The sequence below is a fragment of the Condylura cristata genome, unplaced genomic scaffold (assembly GCF_000260355.1).
Source record: "Condylura cristata isolate star-nosed mole 26May11 unplaced genomic scaffold, ConCri1.0 scaffold00016, whole genome shotgun sequence".
Taxonomy (NCBI): domain Eukaryota; kingdom Metazoa; phylum Chordata; class Mammalia; order Eulipotyphla; family Talpidae; genus Condylura; species Condylura cristata.
The window spans coordinates 7,661,426-7,686,548 of NW_004567117.1; the positions used below are offsets into that span (position 1 = coordinate 7,661,426).

A 25,123-nucleotide genomic window follows, 5' to 3' on the forward strand; every position below is an offset into this window, starting at 1 on the left:
GCCCGCTCTCGCTCGCCGCCGCTGTTGGGGCCGCCGCGGGCCCTCGATCTCGCGCCTGGGGCCGCGGCCGCAGCCTTAGCCAGTCTGCGGATCGTGAAAGGGAAAGTGGCCCTTTTGCTTCCCAGCTCCGAGGCAGCGAGCTTTTGTTTGGGAGGGAATGCAAACGGCTTTTTCCTCTCCCACTTCCCGAGCCTGAGAAACCGGAGCGAGGCCGTCCTGAAGAGGCTCAAGCTGGATTTCTTTGCTTTCACCCATCCCGAAGTTGGGAGCTTCAAACCGGGAAATCGTGCCGCAGCCATTGTTGTGGCCACTATGGGCTAAGGGAGGCGGCTACCGCCGTTTATATGTTTGCCTTTGCTGGAGGTTGGTCTCCCTGCTCTGAAATGGCTCAGAGCACCAGCGGTTGGACTGTTGTAATAAAAGGGCAGCTTTGTTATGGAGATGTCGCCCGGGCTACATCTTTTCTTCCACCACCTTCACAGGCACTTGACATTGGCTAAGGGTATCTTCCCGTTTGACCCACCTGAACTTAAAATTGAAAGATCTCAATAAGGGAAAAACAAACAAACAAACAAAAACCAAAAAAAAAGGTCCTTGAGAGAGAGTAGGGCCTAAAAAAGAAATTTTAAAAAATCAGGATGGCTACTGATGCGTTGCCATGGGTACTGTATAGCCACTCCTCTCCTCTCCTAGTATTACTTTTATCCCACAAGCCTTAGTGCTACGACTACTGCAGGAAGTAACTCAGTATGAAGGTTTTGAGTGGTTGCACTCTCAGAATTGCCTGCTGGCCTGTGCATCGAGGGAACTGAAAGGTTTTGCCCAGCCCTCACTCTGCAGATGAGAAAACACCTGCTACTTTAGTCAACAAATGGATGTGTTCACTCTTGTGTAAGTGGGAACTTTTGGTGGTTTTCAGAATGATGGTCTCTAGGTTTAGGTCCCACAACACAGTTTTTGTGTTAGAATATTGCACCCGTTCCATTGGTGCACACACAGTTTGTGTGGTCACTGTTGAGTAGAGGAAACCTTTTATCTTTTTCAGCATATGGGTGTACATGATGAAGTCCCCCCGGTAAGAATTAAGAAACAGAAAGATAGAAGTCTTTGGCCCTTTCTGTACTGGTGGAGGCAAAAACTGCTGGAGTTTTCAAATGCAGGCTTAAAGACCAGTGTGAATTAGGAGATATGTAGTACTTAACATCACGTGGAGTTAGGAAAGAAAAGGCAGCTATTATTTGCTTTCCTCCGTTTACTGTCAAGGGTGTATACTTCCCTAATATTTTCTATATTTATAAAAAATAAACTGTTTTAGTGAACCTACAGAAAACGGAGACTACATACCCAGCAAAAAAATGGTGGGAGCCATGGGTGCTCACTAGCTTTTTCTGTATCTGTGTAGCTATTGACACCTGTGCAAATACAGACATAAGCTTTGTAAGGAGAAGTTCCTCAGTACTTCTCAAACCCATCCTTCCAGTTCCCAGTGTGTAGTCTTACCACACCCTATGTGCTGCAGCCCTGACCTGTTCTCATTTATAACTGTTCAGAGCTGGACCTTATGCTAACAGCCATCTTTCTCTCCTCTCCGAAGCTTCCAGCCTGAAAATGGGTGCAGTGAGAAAACAAAAAATGAAAGGTTTTTTAAGTAATTCTGAAATACATTTTTGTTCAGAATTTGGCATAGAGGAAGCTCCTGTCTCACTCTGTATGTGTCTCTTCTTTTGTAGGACTGGCGTGCCCCTGATCAGAGTTACTCTGATCTGAAGAATTTGGTGTTTAAAGCATTAAGATAATAGCCTGAATTGTTCATGGTAACTATAACTTTGAATACTATGTCTTGAGTATAGGAGTCATTGCCTGTTTTAAAACATAAATATATATCACTAGCATTAGCATTGTTTCTTTATGGGAAGTGTGTATTTTCCTCATATTCATATTTTCTTACTGAAAGGGGACTATTGTTGGAAGAAAAATATATGAGGTACATTATTTTAAAGAGATCAGTTATTTCATCTGATGACATGTCTTTCATGCCACTTCTAAATTTCTTTTACTCATAAAATACAGCACTTGTCAAGTACCTCCAGTCTTAATGAGATTCATATCTGGAAGGCAGATAGATTGGCATCCAGAGAGGATGAAGCCACTCATCACTGTCTTCACAGATGTTATCTGATTCACTGAAGGTCTATTAAACCTTAACCCTCACTCAGTAATGACCCAAAACTGGTATAGAAAATCTGGAAGACAACAGCAAATGAACTGCCTTGGTAATGAAATCCCTTTTTAGTTCTGCAGTAATGATTTGTCTTTTCTATGAAGGAAGAATACTGAATGCTGTTAGTTCTCCATATGTGGAATTAGAATCTATGCAGTCGGGACTGGGATTAGAGGATCTTCGCCTTAAATCTGTTTCTTAGACCTTGAGCTGAATTGTCATTATTACCTCTAATTATTAGGAAATGCAGGTTTGCCTTGCAGCCTTCTACCAAATAACAAGAATATTGGCAGGTTCCTAACCTCATTCTTATGAATGTTTGATCATTACATCTGTGAAGATTAAGCCTAACATGTATTATGTGCTCAGTAAAAACTGTTATTACTGCAACTAAGCAAGTACTTAGTATACTAAATGAAGATAATTAAAAGTAGCAATTGGAAATCTGTAAATTGTGATCAGTCTTTTCTACCCACTCTTAAACAATGCTTAACATTGACTTACAGAAACTTAGATACCAAAACTCGATCAGAAAATGAAAATCTACCTGTGTCTTCATATGGGAAAATATTCATAATTTTTAATCTTTTTTTTTAAACTTTTTCTTGTAGGAGTTTTTCATCAGTATGTCTGAAACCATTAAATATAATGACGATGATCATAAAACTCTGTTTTTGAAAACACTAAATGAACAGCGCCTGGAAGGAGAATTTTGTGATATTGCTATTGTGGTTGAGGATGTGAAATTCAGAGCACACAGATGTGTTCTTGCAGCCTGCAGCACCTACTTTAAAAAGCTTTTCAAAAAGCTTGAGGTTGATAGCTCTTCAGTAATAGAAATAGATTTTCTTCGTTCTGATATATTTGAAGAAGTCCTGAACTACATGTACACAGCAAAGATTTCAGTGAAAAAAGAGGATGTTAACTTAATGATGTCATCTGGTCAGATTCTTGGTATCCGATTTTTGGATAAACTCTGTTCTCAGAAGCGTGATGTATCTAGTCCTGATGAAAACAATGGCCAATCAAAAAGTAAGTATTGCCTCAAAATAAATCGACCTATTGGAGATGCTGCTGATACTCAGGATGATGATGTGGAAGAAATTGGAGATCAGGATGACAGTCCCTCTGATGATACAGTAGAAGGCACCCCCCCGAGTCAGGAGGACGGCAAGTCTCCCACAACTACGCTCAGGGTTCAGGAAGCCATCTTGAAAGAGCTGGGGAGCGAGGAAGTACGAAAAGTCAACTGCTATGGCCAGGAAGTAGAATCCATGGAAACTCCAGAATCGAAAGATTTGGGGTCCCAGACCCCTCAAGCCTTAACATTTAATGATGGAATGAGTGAGGTGAAGGATGAACAGACACCAGGCTGGACAACAGCTGCCAGTGACATGAAGTTTGAATACTTACTCTATGGCCACCATCGGGAGCAGATTGCCTGTCAGGCTTGTGGTAAGACATTTTCAGATGAAGGCAGATTGAGGAAGCATGAAAAACTCCACACGGCAGACAGGCCATTTGTTTGTGAAATGTGTACAAAGGGTTTTACCACACAGGCCCACCTTAAAGAACACCTAAAAATCCACACAGGATATAAGCCCTACAGTTGTGAAGTGTGTGGAAAATCATTTATTCGCGCCCCAGACTTAAAGAAGCATGAGAGAGTTCACAGTAATGAAAGACCATTTGCATGCCATATGTGTGACAAAGCCTTCAAACACAAGTCCCACCTCAAAGATCATGAGCGAAGACACAGAGGGGAAAAGCCTTTTGTATGTGGCTCTTGCACCAAGGCATTTGCCAAGGCATCTGATCTGAAAAGGCACGAGAACAATATGCACAGTGAAAGGAAGCAGGTTACCCCCAGTGCCATCCAGAGTGAGACAGAACAGTTGCAGGCAGCAGCGATGGCTGCAGAAGCGGAGCAGCAGTTGGAAACGATAGCTTGTAGCTAGAGGTGACGGGACAGGAACACTCCGCCTGAGCCACAGGACTGAGATTGCATTGTTCATAATAAATAAATGCCAGTCACTGTATTTTTGTGAAATTTGTGGAGCATTATACTCGCTGGACTTAAGGCAGTGCTTGGCTAGGTATTTTGAAAACTTTACAAGGAAATAACATTCCTTGGTTTTGACCAGTTTCACTGTCTGTCTAGTGTCTAGTATTAATGTTGCCAGTGACCCCCTCCCTCTTTTTTATTATTTTAATTTGAGAGCTGTGTCCACTTCAGAAGTGAGAGACTTCTATTCCATTGTTAATTCCTCTTTACACTTGCTGCACTGGTGTGTGCACTGCACAGAGTGATAATTGAGTACATTGATTTCCTAATTGCAATTACATGTGACTTATGGTCATAACATTTTTAATAACTTAATAAAAATACTTCATGTAGAACAAAGAAAATACTGCTGGGTGGTTGACCAAGAACTGCGCAAATATGAAAACAAGTTCTGAAAATGCAGAATGGTCTTAGATTTGGTTATATTAGATTTGTTAATTTTGTATCACTTTTTGTGCACAAATAATGATTGCTTTGCTGAAGAATTTCTTTTTCCATTTTGATAGTTGCCACCAAGCTGTAGTCCCAGCTCCCAAAGGCTAAACAAATCCTCCAATGAGTTGGTGGTGTGAGGCTGAGTTCTTCAGCTCCTCTTGGAGATGTTGCAACTCTGCAACAGGTCCAGGTTGTGGGTGGACCAGTGGTGAGAACAACAGACAAGGGTTAGTAGGACCCGGGCTGTCAAATACAAGGTATTCACATTTGCAACAATTCTAAGATTATTAGATCAAAATAATTTGTAACTGGTTTTGCAATTGGATTTTTATTTAGACTCTAAATTAGGACAGGAACAGGGATGCTTCTTTGGCTGCATTTGTGTCATTTAACAGAATAACAACCTTCTGGGTTCTTGGGAGCATATGATTTATCCTTAAAGGAAATGCACTATCCTTATTTAAATGAACAAATTTAAAGTCTTAAGTGTGTAAATAGTGTAGAAGTATTGGTCTTATGTATTTCAAGTGAAAGTAGACAGCTGCACTTTCTTTGCACATTGGATTAAAATAACTTCCATCAGCAACAAACATCAGACTGTTTTTAAACTGATATTAAAGAATGTCAGACCAAATGATTATGTTTTTGAAGTATATTTCATCACTGGTTACAGTTTTAAGTAAATTGATTGCCTTTTTATAACCATAAACAGAATTATAAATGCTGTTCCAGTTTTGGTGTACAAATTTTTTTTTAGCATTTCCTTAGGATTATATTGAAGTAACTAATTTGAATTATGTTCTGTAATAAAGTACTACTCGGTTATTTTAGAATGTACAATTTTAGAAAATGTCCATCTTTCAAATTTTGGGTTGATAGGATTTTATTTTTAAAGATACATTAAAATAATTTCATTTTATAGCTTGTTGCATTAACACCTGTAGTTACTCTTGTGGGAGAGTTTGTTTTTTTTTTTAAGTTGCCATATATGTTATATTCAAGGTTGCAGGATGAAGGTGTTACCTTTTTAAGAAACTTATTTATTGGTAAAATGCTTAGTTTAGGTTAAAATTATTTCTTACGAGTTGTTTATTCTGTCAAAAAAGTGGTCCTGTCACTGTGTTTACATGCTGTAAGTAGAACGGGAGGCAATGCCATTCCTAGGCTTTTTAACCAAAGCAGAGGAAACATAATTTAACTTCTTGTTGATTGCTACTCAGCAAACCTTTTTTGGGGGCTTTCATTTTTGTATATAAAAGAAAATTTGCTATTATCATTCCTGCTTTCATTTCTTCTTAGCTTTTCATACATCCAGTTTTCCACCAAAGTGCATTTTCTATCTTCATTTTTTTACAGAGTTGCAAGTTGAACTTGTGGTATTAATCTTCATTGAGACCACATAATCATGGTGGTACCCCTAAAAAGAAATTTTGATTTTCAGCACTTTATTTGTATTCTGTAAATAACTTTTGTTCTATTTTGCATGAGAAATATATTTGTATTTTAATGTCTACCACCTGTACTGGGTTCATATGTGTGTTAAAGTGCATGTTTTCTTGGAGGTAGAAAAACTATGGCATGGCAGTTCTCCTGTGTGCTGGCTCCTGGTATTCAGACTGCCTGCCATTCCAGAAAAGGCCTTCATTTAGTCTCCTGGCCTTTATGGTAGGCAATTGAAGGAAATGTCCAATCTCAGGGTTAATTCTGAAATTAACTTACACTAATGTGCAATGTGAGAGAGAAGGGCAAATCTAAATGTCAACATTACCAGCCTTTATTATTTAACAGTGATCTTTTGGTATTCGTACAAAGTATGTTGATTCTCTTTGCAAAGTTGATTTTAACTTAAATGACAAATTGCATTGTTTTGACCTTGATTGAGGAAGGGAGGTAAAGAAGGTTTAGTAAAGAAGGTTTGAAGGGGAATTCTGAGAGAGGGAAATTGGCTGCTAATGAACTTTCCTTACAAATTTAGGATCGTTAAAAATGACAGGTTCTCCCACAGGGATTACAACTGAGATGGAAAAAGGCACAAAATGTTGTAAATATAAACTGTCATATTATTTTTTTTAAAAAATGATCGTTGCCGTCAGAGTATATCAAATGTAAATATAGTAAACAAATGTCTATCCTATTGAAAAAAAAATGAGACTAGAATGATGCAAAGATATGTAGTTTCAATTTTAGTTATGTTGTTTAAGGTTAACTCTAAGCCACTGGGAAAATGGGATTCTGGAGCAGTGCTGTTAGTGGTGATAAGTTCCTGGAACATCTGTAAAAAGGCTGTATAAGCGTAATAGAACTAGTATAACAAGAGCAATGGGCTTTAATTCTGAGTTGAGGAGCTGAACTGAGGCTTCCAGAAACAGACCTGCAAAAATTACCTCTCTACATTCACCTCTTTTTCTTCATTACCAAACAAGCCCTTTCCCAGTACCATCCCCAACCTGCCTCTTCAAGCCGCCACCAAAGGGTTGGAGACATCAGATCAGGCTGGAGGTAAGGTAGTAACCGTCACAGTGATAGTTGGGTGCCTAAACTGATGAGTCAATGAGCACTTTCAGTGATGGGAGCTCCGTTTCTCCCTAATGATTGTGCACTCCATCCTGAGACAGCTCTGTCTGCACGTCAGTTTTAAATGGTCTCGATTTTGGCATACATTCTTATAACTGGGATAGCTCTCTCCTTGGAATTACTCAAGTTTAATCCTGTATCTACTTGGCAACGCTTCAGATAGGTGAAGATGGCTGGCTCTCACTCAACAGGCACTGAGCATTGTGGTTGGAGCACTGGGCTAGATGCTGGCGATAGAAAGGCAGAACAGATATGGCCCCTCCCTAACAGATTTTGTCTTCCCAGGAGAAAAAAATTTCAGCTTAAAAATGAAGATGGCATTCACCCATCACCTGTTACTCATGATTCCTTAAAGGTCACTTTCACTTTCCGTAAAGGTCCTTTTCAAGGAACTGGGTCTAATTCATTTGAATTGTGACAAATTTCTGCAGTTGTGTGTTTTCATAATCTCTTTAAGAAATACTCCCAGTTACCAATATTCAAGCAGATTTTTACATTATCTAGGAGGAGGAGGAAGTTAGTTTAGTAGACACTTATTTCTAAGTCTACCATGAAAGTTAAATGTGATAACATTTAAGACATCACCTACCATGTTATAGATATGCAATAAATGTACCCTTTTTCCTAAAGGGCATTCTCAATAGAAAAGCTAGAAACAAAATTTTAAGTTCTCTTTTGACTTTGTTGTCTGTCGTTTGTATAACCTTAGGCCCTAAACTGAAAATAGCTACAGAAGCTGTTTTTGTCTTTGCATTACCACACTGTTCCATGATTTGTGGCTTCTCTTTAATTTGTAATCTCCCATCATTTTAACTAGGTCACTGGGATGTAGTCAAGTGCAACACTTGGACTGCCTGGTCCCTGTTATGACAGAATTGATTTGAAGACTGCCTTTTTAGTCTCGTAAAATCATGTACTTCACTGGGCATTTTTATGTTTTGTTTTTTTAAAATTGTATGTATTTCACATCACACCTAACCCTTTCCTGTCTAATGACTTCCAAGATAATCTTTTTCTTTATCCCAAAAGAGGCTGAGGCTACTTGCCAAGAATCCCAATATTCCTCTTAGTTCCAGAATACAAGATTACTAAATCACTTTGCTCTTGGAGGTACGTAATCTTTCTATAAAGTTAGGTTAAAATATATGTCAACAAATATGCTGTGTATGTGCCAGGCGTTGGACTCGATGCTAAGGGATACAATAATGAACAAACACTGAAGCCCTGCCTTTGTGAAGCTTACTATCAGCATGGAATTAAATGGGTACTTTCCCAAGCTTTACAAAAGATTTACAGAAGTATGGGCAAATTGCATTTTTAAAATGTACTGTTTGGTATCTTAATGTAGGACATACTTAGAAAGTCAGAGCTCTTAGTATGCAGTTACAAAGTGTAGAACCAAAACATAGCTCCAATGGCATTTTTAAATGTATACAAAGAAAGTTTCCACAGAGTAATTGTTATTTTCTCTCAGTGGTAATTGAATTTTAAAAAAGGAGTAGTAAAATGAAATTAAGATTTATTTATTTATTTAATGAGGGACCCTAGCATCAAGAAAGATACCAGTGCAAATACAAAGAAACAATAGAATGAGGACTTGGATTCCAGCAGCTGCGAATACGAATGTTACTGAGTTCTGGAGGGGGGACAACTCCATGAGCAGCTCCAAATGACACCTCAAATCAGTAGGATCTCCCTTAGAGCAGAGAGTGAATGTCTGCATAGGGCAGAAAGCAAGTAAGCTAAGGAAATCTGAGGGAGAAAATATTCTGTTGGTTTTCTCCATGAGGCAGTCTGCCATTTGATGGAATTCTGTGAAGGCATTCTATGCTGTTAAGCTAATTTGGAATGTAGCCACTTTCTCTTAACAGAAGGCAGAAGCCTCTGATTCCGCTAAGTGATTCTTAGTCATTGCTGGGTTTTTTGTTGGTTAGCTGTCACTTCTAGTGTTGAAACTTGGTCACTGAGATATTTACTGGCTATAAGGTATATACACTGTTTAAAAAAAAGGACTTGTATTATATGGTCTTCAAGGTTATCAGGATTCAATCCTATCATTTTTTAATTTAACTCTGGGGGTTAATAATGGCCAAGAATGTAATTACCTGGTGTTTGCTAAACTCTCATTGAGCACCACAGATAATCCCAGAGTGAGTTTCCTTACTACCTATGCGAGAGGTAGTAGGAGACTGGTCTTCAGAGGCTGGTAACATTTCTAACGTGTCACTGTTTAAGATGAAGGGAATGTGGATGATTCAACTCAGATTTTCACAATTTGTAGCTAAATAATTCATGCCGCACATGATGAAGTGCAGCCAAAGCTGAGCTTTCCTCCTCTTCTTTTAAAGACAGTCCCAGACTTTTAGTGTATATAAAAGAAACTAAAAATATTTGGGCTGCCCTGGTAGCCTAGGGGTTAAGTCTCAGTGCTGTCACCCCTGACTGTATATCCTGAGTTTACTCCCTGGTCAGGGAGCTGGCCCACATGGCACAGCAGACCTCTCCTGTCTTGCCTGTTGCTCCCCTTAGCAGTGTATTTCAGTAGATCTACCTGTTCTGCTCCCTACTCTTTCTCCAGTAAATTCTCTCACACCTCACAGTTCTAGTCCACACTACAGTTCTGTGCATAAATAAATAAATAAATCTTTTAAAATAGGCAAATTTTTATTATAAAAAGTTACTGGATGCCATACCATCTTCATAATTCACCCCCTTGCTTTGGTGGAAGAGCACAAAATAATCTGAAGAATGAGTCAGAAGGTAAGTTTTTGAGTTCTATTTTACGCTCACACTTTTTGATAGTTGAGCTGTATGTGGAATTTAGGTCTACAAATAATACCACAAGGCAGTGAATAATCTTATGTTTCTACACAATTAAAGCTTTGGAAACTAAAGGGTAATTGGATGGCAGGAGACCTTTGACACACTGAAAAGATTGAGAGTCCTATCTCCCAGTGTGTTTAGGATTGTTGTTCACTGGGGACCAACTTCTCTGCTTCTCTCAAGAGGGTGAGGGGAGGAATTCAGGCCCCTGTGAACTCCCAGATTCCTAATTTCAGGCAGATGCGGGGTGACATCTGGCTTTCTGAGGTGCTGAATATAGGAAACTGGGGCAGTTATTGTAAGTAGTTACAATTTTGATTTCTGCTCCAGGTAAAAGTGCATAAATACATATATTAAAAACCTTTCTATCTCAAAAATTTGAAAAAAATCTTGAGAAATCTAAAGGCATTCTGATTTTTTATCCTTTTTATATGTGACCTATAGGTTTTTCTCTCTTTGAACCTTGAAGAATCTTCATTCCCATATTTTGGAATATGATGGTTCCTGGTGTGGATCTCTGTACTGAAAACTGGTGGGTACTTTCAGTCTGAAAACTATTTCTGTCCATCAGTTTCAGAAAGGTTTTGAATTACTTCATTTATGATTCCTCATCCTTGTTTTCTCTTCCTCCAGTTTTCCTAAACAAGTCCTCTAAATTTCTTGTTATGTCTTCTTTTCCACTTCTTTGTTCTCAATTTAATTTCTGAAAGATTGCCTTAACTTTTATGTTTCTAACATATAGATTAAGGTTTAAAAAAAAAACTCTATACTTGAACTAGTTTAGATTTATGGAAACATTGTAAAATGAATACAGAGAGTTTAGTCTGTAACAGGATTGTTCCAATTTTAATTTCTTACTGTCAGTAACTGTAGTAAGGCTATGTCATCCCATGCAATAGGAGTGTATGTGGTGTGATGGGGGTAGGCATGGGTGGTGCCACACGGATCAATAACACCACGGGATAACAGAAGATTCTTGAGAGAAATTCTTCCATGTAGCATATAATATCTAGATTTATTTCTAGTAGTTTTCTCAGATATGCATCAAACTTCTGATGGCTAAATATGTGCCTTCAAAAGTCTTTCTTATCTTACCAAATGGCAATTCCATACTCTCCATTAAGAAAGCTATAAAATCTCTTTTAAATCCCATATCCAGCAAACCCCCATCACTACTTGCTGGTTCATCTTTCAAAATCTGACTGCCCAGTTACAAGCTACCATTATCTCCTGTCAAGACATTTCAGTGACTTTCTCCTAGGCTTCCTGTTCCTGCACTTGCTCCTCCACAATCTATGCTAAAGATGACCTTTTAAAAATAGAAACTGGAATTTCCGTTCCATCAAATTCCTGAGGTCATTTAGGTCCTGCTCAAATGTCATCTTAGCAGTGAGGCTTTTCTCAACCTCTTTTATACAGATAGCAACTTCACCTACCTCCGCCAGGGTATTCACTACCCACTGTATTTACCATAAGAAACTTTTTTTAAAAAAAACTATTTACTATTTTGCTTATTTTCTATCTTTCTATACTGGAATATAGACTATCATAACTAGAATCCATTCATTTTTGTCCCATTGCAGTATTCCCTAGATAATGCTAAAATTGTGTGAATTTCTCAACATTTTTGTGTATGCCTTCCAGACTTTCTATATTTTTAAACATAGGATTAAGTTATAAATCCTGTTTCTATCATGCTCTTTTCACTGAACAACCTATAAAAAGGTTTTTTTTCAATTCTCACACAATATCATTTTATTTTTCTGTATTCTATTCTTTGAATGTGACCCTCACTTATTAAAGCATTTACTTTTATTTGAGTATGTATCAAACACACCATTGTGACCAAATATCTGCAGAGCATCAATCCTTGGGCTATATCTTTAAAAGTAGTCTACTGAGTCAACCTGATAAGGAGAATTCTAAGACTTTGTTACCACCTGCCAAATTACCTTAGACAATGCCATTTATACTTCTACTAGTGGTGTGCAACAGATTATTGTAACACATTAGCAGGTAGAGAAGCTATAGAATTTTTCAAGATAAAATTGAAGAAACCAATAAGAATTTGGTCCCTTTTCTTAACATTAAAAACCTTTCCTCTTTATGTTATTATTTCACTATAAAACTTGTGATATTCATATAAATATGTTGCAATAACTTTTTCAGTGGTTTCCTGAAGGCTGTTTTAACTTAAATAACCTTTTCTCATACTGATATAATCACTGGGCTTTGTGGTTCTCTAGGAGACATTTTAATTTTTGTTTTGCTTTTTATTAAAAACAATTAAAAGAAATGTTAAATATTTTATGAAAGGCCATACAATTAAAAGCCAGAAATAACTATTATTCACTTGTAAGTTCACTTTTTAAAATTTGTGTTTAGGGTTTCACAGGCACCTAATGAATGCCTGTATTGTCATGGAACAATGAAAAAAGGGTGAAGGTAGATTTAATTTGTAAGTACTATATTCTTGTGAATGGCATTGAACAAATAAAAGTTGGTCACTTAAAGAAAAACTGATAAAATATCAATTCCAAATGTGACCTACTTGTTACTTAAAGACAAGTGGCTCAAAGATTTTGGCAGATACAGACAATGGATTCAATATTTGACTTGATCTTGGAGGCCTGATGTCCGAAGTCAAGGTGTCAGTGGAATTGTGTTCTCTCCCAGGTTCTAGGAAAGAATCTGTGTCATGCCTTCTCTCCTAGCTTCTGCTGGTTGCCAGTAATCCTTGCCACTCCTTGGCTTGTAGCTTCCTCACTCAATCTCTGCCTCGTGGTCATCCGGCTTTCTTCCTTGTGTGACTCAGGTGCTCTTCTATTTTTGTAAGGATACTACTTATACTGGATTTAGGACTCATTTAATCCATTATGACCTCATCTTAATGTTACTGACACCTCATGGGTCCTCAGTGTTCGAGCAGGGTAGGATGAAAGCTTATCCGGAGCAATGAGAAGCCAGAGGGCTACATGGGAATTAATGTACCCCCCCCATCCAAGGTAATCTCATATTTATTAGCATAAAGTATAAAGGTGCAATGAGTAAGTAGGCGGTGTGCATCTGTGGGGGAAGCAGTTAGTGAGGAGGTAAGTTTGTTTGTTTGTTTTTTAATATTATGCATACAGAACTGGGGTACAAGCCAGAGGTACAGGGGCGGCGAGAGGATTCCCCAGAGACAGAGTGGGGAGCAGAACAGGCAGATTGATGAAGTATACTGCTGAGGGGAGCAGCGGGTAGGTCAGGACAGGTCTCCTGCGCCATGTGGATCACCTCTGGGGAGGGGATTGAACTCCACTGAAGTGGCTTTAGCTTCTTAGTGCTGTGCTTTAACCTGCTGCGCCACCAGGGCGGGTTCGGATGTAAGTTTTTATTGTCTCTATACTAATATCTGCCTGCTGTTTTCAGCAGATACTGACTCCCCAGTGTGTTCCTCACACAAGGAATTTTGCCTTGGTGAGAGGCCTCATGTGCAACCTACACCTGGCTGATAAGCAGCAACTCTGGGAGCCAAGACAATATCCCTGAGAATAAGGAAGGATAGGGACCTTACATTTTACATTAGCATATATCTGATATCTACATAAGAATTCACAATGAATTTCTAGCAGACATGAAATTGGAGGGGTGGGGGAGGTGTTTAACTGAAAATAGATCCATTTGGGTAACACCCCCAGTTCTTATGTTCTTTCTTTTAGAACTTTATAATCAGTTATAAGATAAGCAATGAGGTGGTTATGTTCCTACTTGGTTTTGATGAACTTTTGCAAATCATTTCTTGCTATGATTTTCTCAGCACTCATGAATTATAAGATCATCAATTACTCATGAGGACACATTATTTTAAACATGCTCATTAGTCAAGTTTCATGTATTTTGTTGGACTTTTTGCTTGTCTTCCTTAATTATCTTGCTCTTTTTGAGCTTGTTTGAACTTCAAAGGTCAGTCAATGCATTTTTCATAATGTCTAATGAATTATCTTGGTTCATTTTTAATATGCCTTTCAAAAGTAGAAAGTATTTCTCTTAACCAATTATTTTTTTCTGGAGTTTAAAACAACAGGGGATTTTGTGTTTCTGTGCCTGTATTTTTTTTTTTTTTTGATGCAGATATTTACAGTCCCCTAACAAAGGGGTCCAGTGAGAGAAATGTGAGCTATATACTGCATACACACATACACATATACACATACACATATATATACACTACCTCAAAGTGAGTAGTGAATGTACTTGGCAAATCTTTCTTACTAAGAGATAGGTAAGTCAAAATACTGGGGGGGAGGATGAAGTTAAAAAAAAGTAACCATGACAAAGGGATGCAATGGACTGGAACAAGAATGGATACTGTTAGGAGGCCATTGGCATAGCATGATGCCACAGGGACGTTAACAGTAACTACCAGTCTCAAAATCACACAGCAACTGCTTGCGTGTCTTCCACTAAGCCACATTTTCTGGTTCTTTTAACATTCAACTTCCCAGTTCCAGGTACCACATTCTTTCTTTCTTTTTTTTTAAAGGTTTTATTAGCATATATCTGATATCTACATAAGAATTCACAATGAATTTCTAGCAGACATGAAATTGGAGGGGTGGGGGAGGTTCTATTTATTCATATAGAACTGGAGTACAGGCCAGAGATGCGGAGGGTGAGAGGATTCACCAGAGACAGAGCCAGGAGCAGAACAGGCAGATAGATAAAGTACACTGCTGAGGGGAGCAGCGGGCTGGTCAGGAGCGGTCCTCGCCATGTGGATCTCCTTGGGGCAGGCGGGAATCGAACTCATGCGGAAATGACTTTAGCTTCTTAGTGCAGCGCTTTAAACCGCTGCGCCACCAGGGAGGGCCATCACATTCTTTTTTAAGAAGAGGAAACATTATAGAGGGAGTGTATTAGTGCCATATTAGGGAAGTGAATGAACAACATTTCAAGTGAAATTCATTCCAGGATACTTAAATACAAAACAACAAAAATAAAACAAAGCAAACACCCACTGAAGTATACCAAAAATCAAAAATATTCTTGAAACCCTCAAGCTACCATGCTTGATAAAAACATATACATCTTTTATAATGGGTTATGTGGATGATTTGTAGGCATTTTGATGAAGAAATGTTAATTATGAGGCAGTAGTATAAATTTAATTACTAAGGAATCCTCTCACCCCTACCACCTCCCAACCTCTGGTCTTGTTCTTATCTTTTTGCAGACAAGAACAAGACCCAGTTGTGTCTGCATAAATAAATCTTTAAAAAACGACAACAAAAAACATGTCTATTGAAGTAACCTCATTTGTTTCTATAAAATTACTGACATAGGAGAAGAGATAGATGCCTAATATAGCTCAACTTGAAGTAACTGGTCAACTCATAAAGCATAAGTCTAGGTCAGAAAACATGACCTCGATGATGATATAATCAGATGAAATTGTAGGTATTTGAAACTGTCCCTAAGCATAGCCATCTGCCTGATCACCAAAAGCATTTCTAATCACTCCCCAATTCTGCTCAACTATCCACAGTTCCCTTATATGTATACATTCTCATACCTCTGGCTTTGGGCAAATACGATCCCATTGCCTAGATGGACATTTTCCACCTCCTTCATTCTGACTCATACTTTGAATATTAGATTTTGCAACTCTTGAGGAAGCCATCTCCGGCTCCCTATTTTAGCTCAAGCTGCAAAAACAAACAGTAATAGACTGAGTTAAAGTATTTCTTACAGTTCTAGAGTCTGAGAAATCCAAAATCCAGACACTGGAAGACCCAGGGTAGAGTGAGGACCATGTTCTAGCTGCAGCCTCATATGGTGCAAAGCACAGGGGAAACAAGCTCTGGTTCCTCTCAGAATGGCACTAGTCCCATTCCTCAGGGCTCTACTCTCACAACTAAACACTTTCCCAAAACTTCACCTAATGCCCACACATTGAGGGTTGGAATTTCAACATAAGAGTCTTACAGGGACTCAAATATTCAGTCAATAACACCCTCCAAGGCTGAGGTTTTGGGTGCACCTTTGTGTTACACAGCATACCCTCCCTCCCTGCTGTGGTCCTGCATTTTAATAGCCTGTTTGTTTCCCTTGTTTTACCCTACTTCAGTCAGAGCTGTCTCTTTCACCCTTAACATGCCTAGTTGTTGGCACATTACAAGATATATAGCTGTCATCAGGCTAATGTCAGCATTACATGTTACAGGGACCCTTGCAGTCTCCTTTTAGAATTTATTAATGATTTGAAAAACACAAAGTAAGTTTATCAATTTAGTTGATTATATTAAGTCAAGATGATGATGGAATGAACATTCAAAAAAGTTCAGGTACTCAGGGAACTCTGGTGGTGCAAGGGATTAAGTCTCAGCACTAAGAAGTTATCAGCAGCCACTGAAGGACAATTCGATCCCAGGCCAGGGAGCTGACTCACAGGGCAAAGCAGACCTCTCCTGCTTTACCCACTGCTCCCCTCAGCGTTGTGTTTCTGTAAATCTGCTTATTCTGCTCCCCACTCTGTTTCTGGTGAATCTGGTGAATCCTCTCATCCCTCATACTTCTGGCCTCCACCCTAGTTCTTACATGCATAAATAAACAAATAATTAAGAAAATGATCTCAGTAAGAACCTACTCTTTGGCCAGAGGTACGGAGGTGTGAGACCCACATGGCATGGCAGACCTCTCCTGTCCTGCCCACTGCTTCCCCTCAGTAGATCTGCCTGTTCTGCTCCCTACTGTCTCTGGTGAATCCTTTCACCCAAACCTCTGTTCTTGTATGCATAAATAAAATCTTTAAAAAAAATTAGGATATGAAATACTTTAGTATATATTATTATAATCAATAAAAGGCAGCTCAAAGCATCATTCCTTTTTACCATGTTACCTACATCTTTAAAGAACACCATCTCCACCATAGAATATAAATATGGTTTGATTTTGTCTCCTTTGTAAACAGCATGTTTTTAACATATTTTTAAAATATAAGGTGAAAGGTAAAAAATGCTGGTTCCTGACAGAGGAGCATTACTAGGCCCGTAACACTTTTTTCTTTGTGCAAGATTTGAGTTTGAGTACCTATAAACAGCTTTATTACCCTTGTAATAACACGTACAGTACCAGGCATAAGATAGTGTAAGATAGCTATTTAAATTTTAAAAATTTATTTACTTATACATACAAGAACTGGGGTACAGGTCAGAGGTGCAGGGGGGTGAGAGGATTCACCAGACAGTGGGGAACAGAACAGGCAGATGTACTGAAATACACTGCTGAAAGGAGTAGTGGGTGGGTCAGGAAATGTCTGCCACCCCATGGGGTTCACCTCCCTGCATGGCATCAACTCCTGTTTCAGTGGCTGTGTATATCTCATAGTGCTGCTACCCGTTGCACCATCAAAGTGGGCCCATGTATTAAAATTTTAAAAATAAATAACTTGATGTCCAGTGCTTGAACTTTTTTAAAGATTTTAAAATTTTATTTATAAAAAGCTGGGGTGTAGGCCAGAGCTGTTGGTGGAGGAGAGGGGAAGATGTGAGGAGTCATCAGAGTAGGGAGTAGAACAAGCAGATACATTGAAATACACTGCTGAGGGGAGCAACAGCAGGTGAGACATGAGAGGTCTGCTGTACAAGGTGGGTCAGCTCCCTGGCTGGGAATCAAACTCAGGCAGGCCTTACAGGTGATAGTATTGAGACTCACCCCCTAGACCCCCAGCAAGGCCCCCAGTGCCCGTTTTTCTCCACTCAAAAGACAGAGTATGCCATCAATGAGACTGCTGTGGTTTTAGATGGAAGGAGTAATTTTAAATTTGGCTTACAGAAACACTAACCCTGGAAACCATTTACCAGTGTGGGCTATACCAGTATACCAAGGTGTGAAACTTGGGCCCTTTTCCTAAATTGGCCATGTATTTCCAAAAGTCGGCAGCGTCTCCAGAGATGGCAGAGGCTGATTCTAGGTGGTTCAATCCATTTCTAAAGGGTCCCCTTATCAGTTGCTGGGTTGCAGCCAGACACAGTGCAAAGGCAGTGAAGTGTGGTTGGTAAGAATATGTGATCATCGCCATCCCACCCAGCAGAGCCAGGCCCAAAAGTAAATTGGAGAGTTCTGATTCAATGCCAAGCAGGACCGGGTTTGTGGGGAGCGGAGTGGCGCGCAGTCACCCTCCGGACATTAAGGGTCCGGGTGAGGCTGTTTTCCATCCAAATCAGCCAAGATGCGCTTCAGTGCGTCCATGAAAGCCCTCACAATGAGCCAAAGTGGGGCTCCAGCAGCCCATGCAGGGGACTACCCATTCCTCTATCGTCAGATCAAAAATGCCACCATCAAGGTCGTTTCGGCTCAGGGTCTTCTGGTTTCGAAAAAACTAATGAAAGAAGTTCTTTGGCTCAACAGCTCGAAAATAATCGGGCGGCAAGCCTTTACGAGTTTGGAAAAAGCCACCGGGCAGGCCAGAGGACTAAACCGGCTTTCGGGCAGCTCCCGCAGCCGGTTACTGCAGCACAGACGACGGCTCCGGGTCAGAATGTCCAGAAAAGAGAAATCAGCGCGCCCAGCACGCCCCGCCCGCTGCCCCACCCCCGCGGAGGTGTCGCCGGAAGTGCGTGTCGGCATCGGGTCGGGTCCCGGCTGTGCCGCCGTCAACATTTCGGCCGTAAGGTCCGGGCTAGGCGAAGGCCGATGGGCAGGGTCACTCGGTCGCGTCCCCCGCCAGAGAAGAGGGCGCCCAAGAAACGGAGGGAGAGGAGGGCGAAGAGGGAATCTGTGGCGTGTGTGACGGAAGACGGAAAGCCGGTTGCCAAGCTCGGCGGAAGAATCTGCCGCCGTGGCTGCGTGCAGTGACTTCCGTCAGTTTCCTCCGCGGGGCGGGCCCCTGGTGCTTAAAGGGAAAGTGGGCGGGGCCTCCCGCTTCTCCACTGCTGTGTCAGTCTTTACTGAGTGTTCCGTGGTGATTCACGTGTTTTGCTAGGTCCTCACAGCTACGAGGAGGCGATTCAAAAGAATACGTCTGTGCCTCCACATTGGACTATCCAGTGGGGCTTCCAACCGAGCAGACAAGGTACAGCTTTTTTGAAATGAAGCACCTCCTTGTATCAGGCGTCTTATAAAATCTCATGGAATCTTTCCCACACCTTCATCCCCAACCCCAAAGCAAAAGACAGTTCAGAGAAAATACAAGCTTACTCGGGCTGTAAAGTTGATGGAAGATTGAGAAAGTGCTTTCTGAATGCCAGGACTTTGAAGATGAACTTAAATTACGATGGTGGCCAAGGTTCATAGGAAAAAGACCATGTCTAGGTTAATGCTCTTTCCATTATATTGATGGGAGTACGCACAACATGTAGTCAGTCAGATACTATTTATACACACTGGCTGCAAGCACTGATGCTTGTTTGCAGTAACACTAATCTTACCACCCAACTAGTCTCATACCCGTCCCCCCCCCCCCCCAGTGTTATGTTCTAGCTAATAGCTTCAGGTATGTGTGTGTTTTCAACCAGAATTTTGTTATATACTCAGTACCTGCAGGCTGTCTTACTGAGTGGAGATCTACCAAGAGCCACTCTGTGCCTGAGGCTCCATGTCTTACCCAGAATCCAGACTTTGGCGCTGCAGAGATGGACACAATGTACCTACACTGTACCAGAACCATCTAAGATAGACGTAATTAGAAAATGTCAGGCGGGAATACTGATATGTAGGGAATATTGATATTCACGGAGTAGGAAACTCAATAACACACTCTGATGAGCGGTCACATTTTCTTCAAGGAACATAATTTTTTAGCTTTTTGAGATATGAACCTAATACTTTCTGCTAGAAGTTTCCATTCGTCATTTACATTGGTGTGGTAGCTTTTAATTTTGGCTTTTTGTATTTTACCGTTGGAGACTTTTAGGTTAAGTACATTAATTACAGTATTGTAGTTATACAAATACATTTCCTAATGAAATGTTAAACACCTTGTGTTAAAACTTTGAAAAACAAATACTAAACTATTTTATATTAGTAATTAGAAATATATGAACCTTGAGAAAATAAAAAGGGCATCCAAAAATATTATTCATATTATTGCGAATAATAAAATAGTAAAAAGGGCATCCCAAAAGGAGGCTTTTGGGTGGCAAGATTTCTATTTTATATGGCTTTATTGTGGAAAAATTTTACTTTCTATGTTTCTGGATTTTTGAGTAGCTTTATGTTATTAAACTACATTTATTAAAGTGCAAGAAAACAAGGAAATGTAAAAGAAATGCTGTCGATTTTTGACATATTAGTAATCTAAAGGAATTCTGGAAACAACAGGATGAATAGTTTAATTCAGTCTGGATAAGCAGTAATGTTCTTTTATAGCTAGAAATTAATTCTTCTGATTGAGGCAGACAATATGTAGTCGTATTCAATTTAGCTAAAAAGGGAAATCCATTTATGAAGTCAGCATACTTTGTATAATTGCTCTTGAACTATAGGTAGTCTCAAAATGTCTCCTGATGTTTCAGAGATAGGAAAGTTGGCTTGGAGGTTTACAGGAACATATCTATAGAGGAGTCTAATCAGTTGGGGACACAAGCACAGAATTAGTAACACACTTTGTTTCATCTTGGTGGTTTTTTTTTTTTTTAGCTTAAACATTTTCTTTAAATATAGTGTTTGTTTTTTCTTTTAAATGGGGCTACACTGTTGTGGTTGAGACTCACTATATTTTATTCTTAGTCAAAAACATTTCGGGGTGGCTGTATTATGTGTGATGAAAAATAGTGTTAGTTGATAATAGCACACTTTCTATTTGATTTTCAGAAACACTTGGTAGTTTTAGACCTCTTGCATTTATCAGTGTAATAGGGATAGAATTTATGTAATTGGTTATTTTAAGTGACATTTTTTGATCACCAATTTGAGCCTGTGAATGTTTCTTTAATTTTGTTGCAAAAGTAAATCACATTTAGTAGCTGAATGCTCATCTGAGGTCCATTCACTTTCCCTCAGTAGGAATTTCAACAATTTAATCTCTTCATACTTTAGTCTCTCTTTAAAATGAAGGTAATGATGACATTAATTAAGTTTTAAGGAGATAATGTACTTAAATCTTTTAACATAATGCTTGGTACATTGTAATGATTCAAAAATGTTAAATAGCTTTGTTATCTTGTTTTAGAGTCCTCAAGAGAAATTTACTGTCTTCAGAAATTTAACATTTGAGTAATCCTCCTGGAAGCTAAAGGGTATTATTTCAAGGCTCTCTGTTATGCATGATTTTTTTTAAATTGAAGGTGAAAATTTCATAAAATAACAGTAACCATTTGAAAGTGAAAAAATCAGTATTATTTAGTACAGTCATATGTTGTGCATTTTTATCATCCTCAAAGGACAGTCTGTACACATAAGGCAGTTCCTCCCTCCACCGGGGGTCCTCGTAACATCAGTTTGAGTTTTGTCTGCAGGAATTTTCTTATTGTTATTGCTTATAAGTAGAATCATACAATATATGAACTTTTTAAAATTCTGGCTTTTTTTCCTCTTAGTGTATGTTTTGCAGTTTCTCACATTGTATCATGTATCACTACTTACTCCTTTTTATGAATGAAAAACATTTTCTTGTTTAGTATATACCACAATTCTATATGTCTAACTATATGCCAGTATCAGATTGTTTGATCACTATAGTTATGTAGTAACTTTTAAAGCAGGAAGTGTGAATCCTTTTGCATTTTTTTTATTTATGCATACCGAAATGGGGGTACATGCCAGAGGTGGAGAGGCTGTGAAGGGATTCACCAGAGGCGAATATGCAGATAGGTGAAGTACACTGCCAGGGGAGCAGTGGGCGAGACAGGAGAGGTCTGCTGTGCCATGGGGATCACTTCCAGGTTGGGGATCGAACTCACATTGAAGTGGCCACCCTTGGCTGAGCTTCACTTCGCAGTGCATCCCTCTGACCCGCTGCGCCACCTGGGAGGACCGCTGCATTGTTATTTTTAAATGTTTTAGCTATATAGGGTCACTAACAATTTCATTGAGGAGGGTTGCTTTGAATATATGGATTGTTTTGGGTAGTCATAATAATAGTAAATATTCCAATCCAAAACAAAAAGTAACTTTCCACTTACTTAAATCTTTAATTCCTTTCATCAGTGTTTTCAGTGTGTTGTGTGAGCAATTTAAACATATTTACAGCGATTAAACATATTTACAGCTGTTTTATGGTTTAAGATGTTATTAATGATCGAATTATTTTCTTAATTTCCATTTTGGACTGAGCACTGCTGATCAGTGATACATCTATTACTGAGAAAAATACAGCTGATTTTTGGACTTTTTAACTTTGCCAAATTGTTTAACCATTATATTTTTTAATTTTTATTTCTTTTTAGTGGCTTCTTTAGAGTTTTCTACATATATATGGTCATATCATCTGAAAATACAGATACTTAGTTCTACTTCTTTTCAACTCATGTCTTTTAATTGCATTTTTTGGTTGTTGTTGTTTTAATTTTCTTGCCTGCAGTGCTAAAGAAATACAAAGTGGACATCCTTGTCTACTTCCTGGTTTTGGAATGAAAATCTTTAGACTTTCACGACTAAATGTGATGATAGCTGTGGGTTTTTAAAATTTTCTTTACCAGCTCGAGGACATGGTTTGATAGTGTTTTGCTGAGGAATTTTATATAAGGAACACTGATATGTAGTATTTTCACTTCCTTGAGCTATCTTCAGCTTTAAGGTAAAATTAACCTCATCAAATGAGTTGGGAAATGTTTTCTGTTGTCCTGTTTTTCAGAAGAGTTTGACATCATTTAGTGTTATTTAAATATTTGGTAGACATAACCAGTGAAATCATCTAGTTCTGAAAATTGTTTTTGTCTTTTATCACTGATAATACTTATTGCAAGTTTGTTCACATTTTCTGTCCCATTTTAGTTTTGGTAATCTGTGTTTTTCTAGGAATTTTTCCATTTCACCTAAGTTATCTAATTATTGGGAAACAATTATGATATTTTAAATTCTTTATTATTTTAATTTTTATAAATTTGGTTGTAATTTCCCATTTAATTTCTGGTTTTAATTATTGCATCTTTTCTCTTTTTCATTCTTAGTCTAGCTAAGGTTTGTAAATTTTATTTTCTTTCTAAAAACTGACATTTGATTTAATTGATTGTATTCTGTATTTAATTACCTATGTGCTAATCTTTCTTATTTCCTTAAAATTGCTAACTGCTAATTTTCTCATAGTTTTCCAGTTCTCTCCCTCAATATTCATATATTGAAGCCCTAACCCTGAATTTGAAAATAAGGCCTTTAGCAAGCTAATTAAAATTAAATGAGATCATAAAGATGAATCTCTTCCTCTGGAAACTAATACATTCTTATTTTATTCATTTCTAAATCTTCATCATTAAACTAAACATTTATCTTTCAAGTGATTCCTACTCAAAAAAAACAAAAAGTACCAACAAAAATAAAAAACACAATCCTTTTAACAAATAAAAACTAGGATCACAATTTTTTTGTTTGTCTTGGTTCTCTACTTATTCAAGATACTTAAGAGGACTAATTAAGTGAAAGTGCATTGAATGACAGTGTACACTGCTTTGGACAGTGGTACGGTTATAGTAGAGGATGTTCAATCTATGAAATTTATTAAAGGGATGGTGGGCGATTTTGCAGTTATCAGCACTGGTGTGGTAAGCTGGCAGACCACAGACAAAGGTTAGAGATAATGTTGCTGCTCAGAATCTGAAGGCTGAAAGTTCACGCAAAACTTCTAGTTGTAGCCTGGAAACATAGTTCTTTCTCTAGGAAATTTCTGTCTTTGATTGTAAGGCCTTAGACTGAGTGAGAACTACCCAGTCTTGGAGAGTAATCCGCTGTACTTAAAGTCAACTGAATACTTTCATTTAGAAAGTATTTTCTTTCTTTCTTTTTTTTCTTTTAAAGATGTAGTTTACTTATTTATACATACAAGAGCTGGGGTGTAGGCCAGAGGTCCAGGGGTGGGAGGAGGGGCTGTAGGCCAGAGGTGCAGGCGATTCACTAGCGACAGAGTAGGGGAGCAGAACAGGCAGATCAAGTGAAGGGAGCAGCTGGAAAGACAGGAGAGGTCTGCTGTGCCATGTGGGTCAGTTCTATGGTCAGGAATTGCTCTGGGTTAAAAAGAAGAATGAACATATTTTCTCTTTTGACTGTTGTGTCTTTGGACACAGACTTCTGTTTTGAAAACCTAAGTGTCAAAGTACACTTAAGAGAAGGGTGTGGGAAGGCTCATTATATTATACTTTCTATTTCAGTATATGTTTGAAATTGTCAATGATAAAATTGTTATAAAATGTATATTCATAACTAAATTCTATTGTTATATACACACATATGCACACATGGATATTCAAACATAACAAAAATGTATGTATACAGATACTAGCATTAATATGCTCATTTTGTTTATATAAGCCTTAAAATATAAAATTAGTTCAGTGCATTCATTCAAACATTCACTTTTTCAGTGCACACTTAAAAATAGTTATAGTCTCTATCAAGTGCTAAGAAAAGTCCTAGGTGTTGGATTGAATGGTGAATAAGGCATTGGAAACTTTCCACAGAAGGACTCAGTGTATACACTCTTATGAGGGAGAAAAACAGATAATCATAATCCCATGTATTATAGTACCAACAGAGAGGCAAATGGAAGGGATTATCTGGTTCAATGGAGAACACCTTGTCTTGCATGGATCAGGAAGCTTCCAGAAGGTGGCTTGGGATTTGTTAGAAGAATAAGTAGGAATTAGCCAAGTGAAGGGGAAATTTGAATAGGTCATTCTGGGCAGAAGGATGAACATGGATAAAGATAAATGACTAGGAATATCAGGGAGCATCTGTGTGCAGAGAACTAATTATAATTTAGTGTTGCATGAGCATAAAGTGCAAACTTTGTAGAGATATAAGTTATGGGTCATGCTAACCAACTAAATAAAATAAAAAACTATTTATGCATACAAGAACAGAGGTATGGGGGG

General features: G+C 38.6%; 1 protein-coding gene across 1 annotated transcript; it reads left to right on the forward strand.

The window, feature by feature from the left end:
* The first annotated feature begins 804 nt into the window (after positions 1-804).
* Positions 805-4,654, forward strand: ZBTB14 (zinc finger and BTB domain containing 14). The gene is made up of 3 exons (XM_004683752.2): positions 805-891; positions 1,731-1,814; positions 2,833-4,654. The coding sequence occupies exons 2-3, from the start codon at positions 1,812-1,814 to the stop codon at positions 4,177-4,179; spliced, it is 1,350 nt and encodes a 449-aa protein (XP_004683809.1). The 5' UTR covers positions 805-891; positions 1,731-1,811; the 3' UTR covers positions 4,180-4,654.
* Positions 4,655-25,123: the final 20,469 nt, after the last annotated feature.